General features: G+C 45.0%; 1 protein-coding gene across 2 annotated transcripts in view; it reads left to right on the plus strand.

The window, feature by feature from the left end:
• The window catches only part of PLCH2 (phospholipase C eta 2), a 278,707-nt gene that overhangs the window by 28,908 nt on the left and 235,556 nt on the right, over positions 1 to 14,243 (plus strand). Inside the window, exon 1 of one of the 2 annotated variants that reach the window (XM_033156394.1) lies at positions 3,762 to 3,869. The exons of the other annotated variant lie outside the window; for it this stretch is intronic. Within the exon in view, the coding sequence (XP_033012285.1) occupies positions 3,839 to 3,869 (31 nt within the window). The 5' untranslated portion in view covers positions 3,762 to 3,838. Of the gene's footprint in view, positions 1 to 3,761; positions 3,870 to 14,243 lie in introns of those variants that run through there. 2 annotated transcript variants of the gene reach the window in all.

Here is a 14,243-nt window from a genome sequence, read left to right on the forward strand (position 1 = left end):
TGGAGCAGCAGAAAACAACCTTTCACCCTCCTCTATATGACATCCTTTTATATATTTGAACATGGCTATCATATCACCCCTTAACCTTCTCTTCTCCAGGCTAAACATACCCAGCTCCCTAAGCCGTTCCTCATAAGGCATCATTTCCAGGCCTTTGACCATTTTGGTTGCCCTCCTCTGGACACGTTCCAGCTTGTCAGTATCCTTCTTGAACTGTGGTGCCCAGAACTGGACACAGTAGGCCTATTCCAGGTGAGGTCTGACTACAGTGGTACTATTACTTCCCTTGATCTAGATGCTATACTCCTATTGATGCAGCCCAGAATTGCATTGGCTTTTTTAGCTGCGGCATCACACTGTTGACTCATGTCAAGTTTATGGTCTACCAAGACTCCTAGATCCTTTTCACATGTACTGCTCTCAAGCCAGGTGTCACACATCCTGTATTTGTGCATTTCATTTTTTTTTTTTTTGCCCAATTGTAGTACTTTACATTTCTCCCTGTTCAAATTCATCTTGTTTGCTTTGGCCCAGTTGTCTAATCTGTTAAGGTCATTTTGAAGTGTGATCCTGTCCTCTGGGGTATTAGCCACCCTTCCCAATTTGGTGTCATCTGCAAACTTGATCAGGATGCCCTCAAGCCCATCATCCAAGTCATTGATGAAGATGTTGAATAAGACTGGCATTTCACCAGCCTCCAGATCTTTGCAAACTATCAATGAGAGCTGTAATTAAGCCATCTCTTAGCCATCCAGGATCTCATCCTTCTAATTGCAAATGTTGTGTCACCTGTGTGTATCACATAGAGACGGTTACTTTCAAAACCAACTGGCCAGGTGGAAGATGCTACATCAAACAGAACTTCACCTGCAGATCCTGCAGTGTAATCCATATCACTGAGCGCAAAGCCCACCTCTCCAGAGTGCATAGGTAAAACTGCAACAGACCTACGCACACGTTTCAGACACCACAAATGTGCAAAAAAAAAAACAAACCAGAGTTGCTAAACACTTCAGTTCTGAGAACCACAGTCTGATGGACTTATTGATTATTGCTACAGAGATGCCAACAGATCCAACAACATTAGCAAAGAGGGAGAATTTCTGGATGTACACACTGGGCTCATTTACAGTGCATGGCCTCAACCAGCCTCACTTAGCTTCAGCCCTTCTGAGCATTTTATCCCTAAAGCTCTACAACTTTCACCTTGGAAACAACATCAGTCCATCTTTATCAAAGCAACTGATGAAGGCAGGAACCAAAACGTTTTGCCCACATAATATATATATATTTTAAACCCTCTGTTTTAGTGATCAACTGAGTCCTAAAAGGGAACCCAGAGGAAGCTTCCATGACTAGCTTTCATAACTATCTGTTATTATTTATTTATTCATTTATTTTATGCAGGCTCATTTAAATATGCAGTGTACAAGACCTCATTTAAAACCAAAGCAATGTAACAAGCAAAATCAAAGCAAAACACATCAAAAGAAACATAAAGCACAGAATGGGTCATCCGACCAAGAAGGTTATTAAAAAAAACCAGTAAATTGTTTTCAGAAGCAGGCTTGATGAAATAACCAAGCCCTTATGTTGGTGCCTGAAACACATTACAGATGACGCTAGCTCAATTTCATGAGGCAGAGAGTTCCATAGCCCTGGCACTACCACACTAAATGCACAATTTCTAGCTGAGGACAGTTTGACACTGCTAGGCAGGAGGGGGTGTATACAGTGGTACCTCCGGATGCGGACGGGATACATTCCGGAGCTCCGGTCAGATCCCGAGTTTTCTGCAACCGGAGGTGCCTGTTCTGCGCATGCATGTGGCTCGATAGAGTGCTTCTGCACATGTGTGTGGCGCATAACAACCTTCTCCGCATGTGCAAGCAGCAACCCCCCCCCCCCAAAAAAAAACTTCCGGGTTTGCCGCTTTCGCAACCCGAAGTTTGCGTTACCCGAGGGTAACGTAAGCCGAGGTTCTACTGCAAAAGGATCTTTTAAAAACCCTGGCCCCAGGTTGTTCAGGGGTTTATAAGATTAGTAGTAAGACCATGAAGATAATTCAGTAGTGTGCAGGCAGAAAATGCATCTCCCTCAACACAGGTGTGGTATGTTGTCAGTAGCCAATGCCTCCCCCTCTTCAATACCTTTGCAATCATTGTTATAAATCAAAGAGTCTTTGGGAAGGGCCTCACTATTGCCTCCTTCAGAGCATCAGGCACCTCCTCAACATGCAGTGATGCATTAATCACACTGTGGACCCACCTAGTCATGCCACCTTTGCTAGCTTTTATGACCCAAGATGGACAATGATCAATGGGGCAGGTAGCTTGGTTGAATTGCTGCAAGAACCTTTTATCGTGCACATTTTAGATTTCAGGCAGCATCATTCCTCTAGACGCCAGGAAGCAGATCACAAAGACTAAGGGGGAATGTTTTGGTTCCAAGCTCTGCCTTGTTTTTATTCTGAAGGAAAAAATATTTTTACGAGCAGATGCTTATGAGACAAAAAAGAGAAGAAGACGAAAACCCACCTAATATTAGATCAGAGAATGTTTATTTTGTCGATTCAGTTTAAACTGGTTGGTTTCATTCCAGAAATAATTGTTTTCTAATTTGTTCACTTAAGGAGACGACAGAAGTCTTCTCTGCTGGGGTGCCATTCCTAAAATGCAGATGTGGAGATGCGCGCTTGCCTCTGACTAGGACAATTGGCACACCGGTTCCCAGCAACCACAGTGGCAGATGTGGTCAGAGATGCATAGAATCATGGAAACGCAGAATGGTAGAGTTGGAAGGAATCCTGGGGATCATCTAGTCCAACCCCCTGCAATGCAGGAATATGCTGTTGTCCCACAAGAGGATTGAACCTGCAACCTTGGCGTGATCAGCACCACACACTAACCAACTGAGCTATCCAGGCTTCCAGAGTTCCAGGGGCTCAGGGTGAAATTGGCCTTTATCCTGATGCAATGGGGCTCTTCTTAAGTTCTTAGGGGGTTAAGCATTTGCTCTGCTTGATGACACCTCTCTGAGTGAATTATGTAATTTAAAAAGAAGCCCCTCAAGTCCCTGTGTTATGGACAGAGGTATGGCAAGTGTAACTCTGGACAGGCTGTCAGGGTCACCAGCCACAGGCCTTCCTGGAGCTAGGCAGCACTGGGTGTTGAAATTTTGCACTCCCCTAACAATTTTGCGCCTGGGGCAACCAGCCCTGTGTGTCCCCCACCGATTGGAGGTTTTTAAACAGAGATTGGATGGCCATTTGTCAGAGGTTGTTTAGCTGTGATTCTTGTATTGCAGGGGGTGGGACTAGATGGCCCTTGGAATCTCTTCCAACCCTACATTTCTATGGATTCTGTGACCAATGGTCTAACTCAGTGCAAGGCAGCCTCCTGTTCTCCTAGGGCTTACATTCCCCGACTGGCAGATTCTGATAGCAGCTCACTGGGGCAAAGGAAGCATCTCTCTGCTCGGAAAGTGTTAATCAACACAACAAAACAAATATAGAAGAAGCCGAAATGTTTTTGCCGAGCCCCCACTCCCTCTGCTCCTCCAGCGCTGTGCATCTCAGAGACGCATGCAACATCAAGAGCGAGTGAGAGAAGGGGAGCTGACAGCGACTCCTCAGTGGCTGAGCTAATAAATGGGATGAAATTTAAACTACCCTTCTCATACAGTGCTGGCTCTGGCTCCCGAGCTCCAGCAAGGGAAAGTGAGCAAGCGAGCGAGGAAAAAAAAGAGAGAGAGATATAATGCCAGGAGTATTTATATTCTAATCTAGGCAATTGAACAACAACAACAACAACAAAAGTCTTATCGCTATAAGAAGACAATGGATTTAGGAACCCTACCGCAGAAACACAGTAGGTGGATTTAATCTCTCTCATGGTAGATTTCTGCAATTTCTTTTAAAGTGAGAAGGCTGTGAGTAAACTAGGGCAGACTTATTCTTCTTTCCTTTTGCCAAGGTTGATAGCTGTGGTTATTTATATATATGTGTGTCTTGGGTAAAAAGTATGTGTGCATTGGTTTCTCTGCTCTGTTCAGTGACTCATGTTATCAAGATGTGAACCTCTTTGCCTGGAAAAATATGAAGGTTTTCCTCTTGATCAGAGACGAATAGTTCCTTTCCGAAGCAGGTTCCTCAGAACAAGACCTGTGGTTTTGGGGAGAGGTGTTTTGTTTTTGCTTTGTTTTGCTGATTGCTTTACAGAACATGTATCTCTGGTAAATCACATCCCATTCATAGCCAGAAAATAATGAAAGCAGAGTTCAAATACTGGGGCTTTGGAGTATGCGGGGAAAGTAGAACTCATTCTCAGATTTGGGGGCAGTGGTGGAGTTGTTCCTAGGTGCTGTCCATGTAGCATCTCTCAAGCACGCCGTGCAAACTTTCCCCACAGGAGATGCAGTGCTTGGGTTCCGAACAAGTACTGTGCCAAGGGATAATGTTGAAAGGATGTGTGCTTGCTTTTATAACAACTTCTATGTGGTTTCTGCTGCTGGGGATATATGATTTTGCGTTTGGGAGAGTCAGATGAGATGACGTTATCTCCTGAGGTTTTCTGGAACGGATGATGGTGATGTTTTGTGACCATTGAGTTGTGCTTTTCCTACAGTAAATTACTGTGCACAGCCCACTTATGCAATAACGGATGCCTTGAATGTCTGACGGGCTGTATCTATCTATTTTTTCCCCCTGTGCATGCATGTGGACGAGAGAGTGTGCGTGCGAGAGGAGAAGTGTGTGTTATGCGACAAGCACATGCCAGGTGGAGGTGGCACCATCTTCACACCTGCCAATTTTGTCTAGGATAAATCTTTCGTAGGCAGCTTGTAAAAAGCACCAGGCAGCATGATACAGTGTCTTAAGCCATCTTGGGTAGTCATAATTAGCAGCCAGAATGAATGACAGGTAAATTGCAGCTGCCACACAGGCGGAACATATTTGGAGTGGGAGAAGAAGAGGTGTTGGTGGCAGGCAGGCTTAGGGTGGCTTGTAAGAAAACGCCAGCTTATAGACCCCCTAAGGGCACATCTGCAGCTAGGCTTCGAAGGAGTGCAGATGTGTCTTTGCGCTTCTGTAGTGTGCATAGGGAGAGACCCGTACAATAACAGTCCTAGTACTCTTTCTGAAAAGAAGTGTGGGTTGAATCAAACTAAGCCCTACTCTGAGTAGACCCATTGAACTTAATGAACCTAAATTAGTCGTGCCCTTGAACTTCGAAGGGTGTACTCTGCATAGGGCTAATGCTGGATACAACCCTATAATTCCGTCCACACTTGTCACTGGAGTCTCCCTCATAATAAAATTCAAGTAAGTTCAGGTCTTCCTCTGGATTTGTTTGGGTTTTTTTTCTGGGAGGCGACATTTAAGGGATTTTGACAAAAGTCACAAGGGTTTTTGATAAGACGAATCCTTCTTTGGATGCAGGAGATGGTTGAATTGTATCACATTTGTACTTGTTGGCACCCGTCTTTCTTGGGAGACAATGGAGAGTGCGCCTTTGTGGGCGAAGTCAAACCATTGGAGAGTTACAGCACCTGCAGAGTCTTTAGAGACCAATTCAGGAGAGACATGTTTTGCTGCAGCTGGGGCAGTTGAAGGCGCCATGCTACTGCAGGTGCACCATAGCGTTTGTTCTTTCTGCACTCTCCCCAGTCATCATTCCTCCATCTGGTCACTGCTGTGGATGCACAACCTGTATTGTTTCACACTCCTGCTTCAATCCTCTCTTGCTCAGGGTTACTTGTCACCGAGCAAGTAAACTTATCCCTGTTTTATACCACTTTAGACTCATGTTAAGTGAATGCTCCTTTGTTGTTGTTGTTATTAAATGGAATTTCATGTGCATGAAACACCAGCAGGTCAGGGAAAAAAGATAAGCTAGAATTCTGCTGCCTGGACACTCTAGAACAGAGGAACGAAGAAAGCTGTTTTATTCTGAATCAGACTGCCGGTTCATCTAGCTCAGTACGGTCCACATTGAATGGTCCTTAGCTCTTCCAGGCCTTTCTCACCCTGAGACACTACAGGTGGAGCAGGCTGCCTTGCTATGGGTTTTCAAGTGGAGGCTGGAGCAACGACGTTCCCAAATTGTCAGGGGACTGGGCTCGATAACCCCTGAAGTTCCTCACAACTCTGGTGATCCCTCTCTTCTCTTGTTTTAAAGTGATGTGATTTTATCTAGTTGTGTGGGTGTGTTTTTTGTTTGGTAATTTTTTAATTTTAATTTTCTGATGCACAGAAAAGCAATAATAGCCATGATATAGAAGAGAGAGAAGAGATCAGTGCTAGAAAGGAAAAGAAAGGAAAGAGGTGGGGGGACCAGTAGTATTCCAAAAACAGCATTCAAATTCCAGACAATTGCCCTTTATGGCCATTTTATCCAGGAATGTTTCCCCCCCAAAGGAATCCATGGGGAGAGGGCAACTCTTCCAGTCATATCCCTTTAACACATTCAGTAAATAGATGCCAACCTTTAGAAGTTTTCCTTCGTTTTTGGGATCTAGTGGTGTGTTTTATTCGTAGCCTTTTATTCTATTTTAACAAAAGTTTGCTATGTGTTGTAAGCTGCTTAGAGTGTCCTTGTTTCAGGGGTAAAAATAAACTCGAGACATTTTAGGAACTTGGGGAGTCAAGCTAATAGTCCCATCTATTGCCAACGGCGATAGGGTTACAAACAGGGACTCTTTCCCAGTCCTACCTGGAGATGCTGGGGATTGAACCTGGGACCATCCAGAACAGAGTCTCTCCTGCTGAGCTATGGTCCTTTCCCACAGCTGACCCTTGGCATTGAAATGGGTTTCAGGACCCACATCCAGTCTAGGTTGAAACCAGGTTCCTAGGCTGGTGTTAGCCACAGCTCTGCAGCCCCCCCTTGCCCCACCACTAGTTAAGTGTCCAGAGGCTCTACTAGTATCTCCCCTGCTTTAAGGTCTCCAGTAAGGGACCTGACATTCCCACATAGACAGAACAAATGGGCTAGTGAGGGGATTTGTCAAAATTAGGAAGGGGACAGAGCCTGCAAGCGTAAGCCTGCAAGCGCCACTTCGCCTCTTGCCTCCTCCCCCCTCCCACCAGCACCCTCCCCTGCTGAGATGCAGTCTATTTTCTGGTGCTTAAGTTTCCAATGAGGCAAAAGTTTTCTTGTAGGTTCATAGATCGGCTTGGCAGAGAAATGGCTCTAAATGTCTTTATCTGCACCGTCCTCTCCTGGCAGTAAATGCCAACGGCAAAAGAGCATCGGAAGCAAGGAAAATAAACAAGCGGGACTCTCCAACAATAAAGCAGGAATAAAATATCTCTTGATGGTTGAGAGCAGGGCGCCATCCACCTGGATGCCCTCAGGTTTAACTAACACTTGAAAATTGCATGCTACTGTGGATATTTCAGGCTGCTTTCACTAAATGATTTTGTGGACACGTCCAGGGCTGGCAGAATTCTCTGGATGGGAGCAAGTCAGGCGCTACAGTCGGCAATTGTTGCCTAGCAGTGGCCGCCCACAGCCCTTCTCCCTGAGTCCCCAGCCCAGTGGTGGCAAATGCCTACTGAGAGCAGTGGGGCAGAAAGGCAGGGAGCCCAACAGTCTGTGGCACCAGAGCTAATAATCAGGTAATTCTGGTTTTGTCCCCATCCTTCTGCCTGCAGAGTTCTAGAATGCTTACACAGAGACCAAGAAGGAGAAATCTGATAGCCAGGGTCCACCCCCTAGACTGAAAGAAGCAAGAGAGGTGGGAGCTAGCTGGGGGCAAACTGAGGCTGGGGGGGGCAATGGCCCATTTGCCCAAATAGAGCTGCCTCCACTGGATTCAATCACGCAGGTATTCTGGGGTCAGTTCCAGACTTAAGGGGCAGCAAGGGAGAAAGGGCAACATTTTTAAGAGAACAGCTGACCTGGGGCCCCCGACACACTTTGCCAACATAAACCTACCTCTAAGGGTTTTAGGAGGATGATAAACTGAAGGTGCACCCAATGTCTCGAGCCCCTTTGGAAGATACATGATTGATTGCTGCAATAAATTAAGTAATAAAATAGTGTCATTTGTGCAATACTCTGCCATATTTGGTGAGGAGAAATGGGCATATTCATGAATGAAAAAAAAAATATGAATTTGGGTTATGGAGAGGGGAGAAAGAAGCCATGTTCTTCCAACACCAAATACTTCTTCATCTTCTTTTTGGTTATCACTCATAGCCGAGTAAGATTGCCCTCCATGAACACGGTCTTAACAGTGAATTCATAAGTAACCGTGGAGACCAATTCTGGATCCGCACTTCCTTCCACATTGGGGACATAAGTTTCCTGGTGGGAGTTCATCACAGTGAAGGTTTGCCAAACGTGCCTTCCTCTTAGCACATTTCTCCCTTGCATTCTGAGTTCGAGTGTCTTCAAAGTCCATGACACCTTTGGTAAAGGCTCTTCTCCAATTGGAGAGCTCACAGGCCAGTGTTTCCCAATTGTCTGTGTTTATACTACATTTTTTTAACATTTTCCTTGAGTCTTTAAACCTCTTTTGTTGACCCACCAGCATTACGCTTTCCATTTTTAAGTTCAGAATAGAGTAGTTGCTTTGGAAGACGATAATCAGGCATCCGAACAACACGACCAGTTCAACGAAGTTGATGTTGAGGAATCACTGCTTTGACACTGGTGATCTTTGCTTCTTCCAGTACACTGGCATTAGTTCGCCTGTCTTCCCAAGGGATATGTAGAATTTTTCAGAAACACCGTTGATGGAATCTTTCAAGGAGTTGGAGATGGTGTTTATAAGTGGTCCATGTTTCACAAGCATACAGTAAGGTGGGTAGTACGATAGCTTTGCAAACAAGCATGTCCTGGTCCCCGAACGCTCTGTGGGGACTTGCCACATGGATTTGATATTAGAAGGAGTAAGATCCACCCTGCCATGCTAGAAATGAGCAGGCCATGCTGTTCTATGCTCTTCTCTAACCAGCACCATGGAGGCTTCCATTGGTTTTACATCTCTGGGACCAGCTGGTGGTTTTTACTCTGCAAAGACTCACCCAGCTGAAGTCTTAGCTGCTTACTTCTTTGAACCTACATGGACAGGGCAAGCCAAACTTTCCAGATAAGCAAAGACAGACTTGCGCTTATCTGTCCTGTGTTGCAGTACCTGTAGCAGTGCTGCATGGACATCTCTGTAGGAGATGTGATATGCTAAGCCCTTTTCTTTATTTCCTTTCAGTCCCAACAGCAACATTTGAGCATTATTAGGCAATACCCGGGCAGCGAGTTATATAAATATAAATATAAAAGCATCTGGCTTGCTGGTCAAGTCTGTGGAATGTTCATCCGGTCCCTTCTTGCTGCTTTTTGACCAGCTCTGTAGGGCAGTGGCTGTGTTTAGTGTGGTGGTGGAGGAAATCGGGTGTCCAGATGTCCCTCTAGATCAGGGATAGGCAACCTAAGGCCCGGGGGCCGGACGCGGCCCTATCGCCTTCTCAATCTGCCCTGCAGACGGTCCGGGAATCAGCTTGTTTTTACATGAGTAGAATGTGTCCTTTTATTTAAAATACATCTCTGGGTTATTTGTGGGGCATAGGAATTCGTTCATCCCCCCCTCCCCAAATATAGTCTGGCCCACCACATGGTCTGAGGGACAGTGGACTGGCCCCCTGCTGAAAAAGGTTGCTGACCCCTGCTCTAGATGACCTGTTTGTTGAGCTTTCGTCTTGATTTGTTTCCATGGAGATTAGAGCAGTGCTTCTCAAGCTGATGTGGTGGACTGGGAATCCCACCCACCTCGTGTCCCAAGGACCAGTAGCATTTTTGGTCCCTGAACTATCCCACCCAACCTGGGCTTTGGGAACCGGCAGCTGATGGCTCGTGGCCTGGCTCTTCCACTTTGACTAGCACTAGATATGGGGACATTGTCTATTTAATACGCATGCATTCTGATTTGCTTGCGGGGAGGTTAGACGGTGTCATGCCAAAGCAAGATTTACCCCACACTTCTTAGTGCATTTCCCTGTCACTTTCCTAAGTGCTAAAAAGTCTGTTCTTTTGGGGAAGCAGGATATCGGCATGAAACCTCTCAACCAGCTATAACCGTGCAGCTTGAATTTGCCGCTGTGCAACTAAATCCCATCCAGAAAAGAGTGGCATTCTGGAGAAAAGAAAAGGGCTCAGCCGGTATACCAGGATTTATTTGAGCTCTCGTAGGATCACCTCCAAACCCCACCCTATGTTGCGTCCAGTGTTAATTCTTCCAGGTGCAGATACAGCATTTTCTAGTGTAGGTCAATTTAGGTGCAAGATCTAGGAATGAGTGGGCCCCATTCTGCTTTTTTTTTGGGGGGGGGGTTCTGTGGCTCTGCTTTGCTCTGCATCCTCTTCCTTCCTGCTGCCGTTTGATCTCCAGTTTCTGGAGGACAGCAGGAGTGGACAAAAGGGATGTCCCCACTTTCCCTTCACTGTGTGAGGGCAAGAACTCTTGAACTGGGAGAATTTCCGAAATTAATTCCAGAACGGACGCCTGCGTGCACAGACTGTGGATGCTTCCACGTGGCAGTTTTATTTGCAGACTCGGTGCTGCTCACGTCCGCCAGGATGCAGGGCCACATTCCCTCGCCATATTATCCAGATTTGCCGCTTGCATGGAAAAAATCCACTAAGTGTAAAGAAACAAAATGTGGAAATTAAATCCAGATTAACCGGAGGGTGGGGTGGGAAATTATGGGATAGCATATTGATGAGGATGGCACTGTGCAAAAAACTTGCATGCTTGTGCAGCATCGAGTCACAATAATCAGCCATATGGATGCAAAGTGCCACAGTTTTCACTTCATTGGTATTTTCCTTCCTTCTTTTACATTGGGAACTGGTGTAGCATAGTGGTTAAGAGGCTGAGCTATGAATGAGGAAGGCCCTGCTTCAAATCTTTCCTTTTGTGCCACAGACGCACTAAGGCAAGATAGTCAAGTCACTCTTTCTTGACTTTGGTCATCCATTTGTAATATGGGGGTTGTTAAAGGATTGCCCCAGGCAATGCTCATGAGGTGCTTTGAAGACTGAAAGCAGTGTTAAATTGTCTGTTTAAGTACTGCATTGCCAGTGTTTGTGGGTGCATGGACTAGGGAAGTGCAAGTATGTCAAATTTGGTTTATCTTAATTTCTCATTTTTTGCAATCTTAATCTTAAATTTTCCAGATTTCCACATCGGGTTTGTGAATTTTCTAAAAATAAAAGTTCTCAAGAAAGTCTATTAACATTTTTGTGCAAATTTATCCCAATATACGCATCTCTCTATGCGATTTTGCCTAACCTACATATTTCTCCAAAGCTATTTCCCCTAACTTAATGCATTTTTGTATGTTATTTTTATCTGTAGACACATTTTTATGCACACTTTACCCCAGGATGTGCATTTTTGTCTGGATAACTGGATTGCAAAATTTGGAACTTTGCTGATTTTAAAGGATGTGTGGGTTTCAGCTCATTGTATCATTCTGGGAGGTGCAGATTAGGTAGTTCACCCTTAAATGTGCATTGAATTGAATTTCTCCCTCCATCCGTAGCTTGGATAAAACACCGAAGGAAAGAGAGAAGGAAAACAATGCTACAATTCTTTTGTGACTTCATTGGACCCTTTTTGATTGTACCTCCCCTTCCACCTTTTAGTGTTTACCCAACTATTTTGTTTTTTTTGCATGCCTGAAAAACAAGTATGCTGCTGCCTCCCTCTTGTATGTGGAGCTGTTTTTCAAACTGCATAAGCAACAGCACACAGAGCCTGAATGCTGGACCTGGGGGAAAATTTGGATGCTGAGATTTTCAGAAACATGACTAGCAAAATAATAATAATCTTGTGCTGGGTAGCAGAAAATACATTGCTGTTAAATCTACTTGTCCTCTCCCCTCCTGTTTCCCCCTGGCTGCCACTGGCTTTGAAACTTGCATGCAGTTGTAGGCACCATTTGTAGCAACCCAGTTCTGTTGGGATAGCCAGAAATGTACGCGCTCCTGATTCAGTTTAAATAAATGCAGGTGAAAAGGGGTATTGTATACAAAGCGTTCAGCAGTTGATGCTCGAATGCAGTCACTTTGCCAAATGTGTGTCTCTGTGTCTGTTTGTGCAGAATGTCTTTCTAATAACAAGGGAGTGCTGGAAAAAGCAGATGCCACAATCAGCCTAAAGAACATGTGGTAAAATGTGATTGCATGTAATTTTGTGATGATGAAAATAAGCCATACTGGTGTGCCTTTTAAAAAAATAAAAAATACATGGCTTGCATACAACGTTGAGGAGGAGAAGTCAAGGGAAAGTTTTGTTGTGCTTCGGAGGGAGTGGGGATTTGGCTGGGGGTGCCCTTGAAAATATGGCTTATCCTCCATTTTGAGGCAGAAGGTTTGTCCATCTTCATGGTGCGTTTTGGTGGGACCTCCTGCAAGGTGGGGCTACAGTGGGGTTTCTGCAGCACTGCTGCCTCCCTGTAGTAGCATTTGGGAGTAAGGATGCGAGAAGGCATAGTTTCCTCTTTCACCCTGTATTTTTCACAAGCAGCACTGTTTCTGTTTCGCTGCAGTTCACCTGTCAAAAACTACATTACACATCTTGCCCTCAGCTGTGAAGATATTACGTAACTTGCATGGTGAATTACGTAAATTACTTTATTTCGTTCCATTCATTTCACTGGAAAGGAGACACCATACATTCTTGGTGTCTGATCTTCCCAGTCATTTTCGCCATTTCGGCATAGTCAAAAGATTTAAAAAGGAATGGACTAATTTTGTAGAATATCTGAAGGAGCATTGTAAACATTTAAAAACATTAGCAGGCCTAGAACAGCACTGGCGATATAATTAGGGTAAAATTTGTAATAAGGGAGATGAATAAATTGGATAAAGATACAAAGACGCAGAAAGGATATGAGGTAATGATAGGAAAACCGGGAGGAGGGTGTGTGGGGGGGGAAGTCCGGGGGTTGAGAACCTCCAAAAGATAATGTCTTGTTGTATTGATATGAATCTAAAATGTAAGCAAGAAATCTTTAAAATAATATACAGTGTGTGTGTGTGTGTGTGTGTGTGTGTGTGTGTGTGTGTGTGTATAGGAGACACCATGCAAATGGGAGGAGAATGTGATTGATCATGTATCATTTGAAGACTGACAGTAACAACAACAGTGACTATTGATTGTGTTCCCTGGATTGATTTCTGTTTTGGATATGGGGCAACTAAGTGAATACCAGCAATTTCCTCTCCTGTTTTTGTTGGAATTCTCTGATACCTTGTGTGTCGTCGTCCCCACTCCATACAGTCCAAACATTGCAAGATTCAAAATAACCATTGACACCTCCAGTTTCTCAGGGGCATCCTGGTAGGATTCGGTTCCCAAGCCATGAGCCGGTATCAAAGAAAGCCCATATATGTGGGAACTTAATTTGACCCTTGGCTCTGTTCCTTGGATGTTTTCCGTCTTGGTTCTGAAGCTTGGGCTTGGCCCGTTCATGCTGTCTTTCCTTTTTCTCTTTCCTTTCTGGAAACACTTGGCTGGCAACCCTGGGAAGGCAGAACTTTGCTTGAATCCAGTAGGACTGCTCATACATTCTTAATAACCACTCCTATTATATAGATATATTCTCAGAAGGCAGCATGTCTTCTTAAATGTTCACATTTCTGTGATGGCCAGCAATTAGTATAGCGAGGCAAGTGCAGAGACTGGAGCCACTAGGAGCTAGGTCTGAATGAAAAACCCACTGCTTCTATTAGCAGAGTGTTGCTCAGAAGAAGTATGTGTGGCTTTAGGTCAGAGGGTGGTGGGGAGAGGAAGGGAATCTTTTTCTTCTAGCCTGAGGGCCACTATCCCTCATGAGCGACCTGTTAGTGTGCTCTGGCAAGAGTGGATGTGTCCAGACATGCACCAGTTTCCAGCCTCCACCCAGGCAAGGTTATGGTATTACTGCAGTCCAAAGACACATTGCAGCAAGGCAGAGTCACTAGAGGTGGACAAAGAACAGGGCTAGTGAGAAGTGTCACCGGGGGGGGGGGCATGGTCTAGACAAGGGCCAGATAGAGAGGCCTGATCATGAGCAATAACTATCCCATTTATGTTAAGAATTGGAGCAAACCCCAGTGTAGGGCAGAGGTGAGGAACTTCCTGGCCAAGATACCCAATTTCTCCAAACCACGCCCACCAGCTGATGTCCCTGCTGATGAGCGCCAGAGCGATAACCTTTCGGACCAAAGATTTAGGGCATTCTAGGCTGCAAA

The sequence above is a fragment of the Lacerta agilis genome, chromosome 8 (genome assembly GCF_009819535.1).
Source record: "Lacerta agilis isolate rLacAgi1 chromosome 8, rLacAgi1.pri, whole genome shotgun sequence".
Lineage (NCBI taxonomy): Eukaryota > Metazoa > Chordata > Lepidosauria > Squamata > Lacertidae > Lacerta > Lacerta agilis.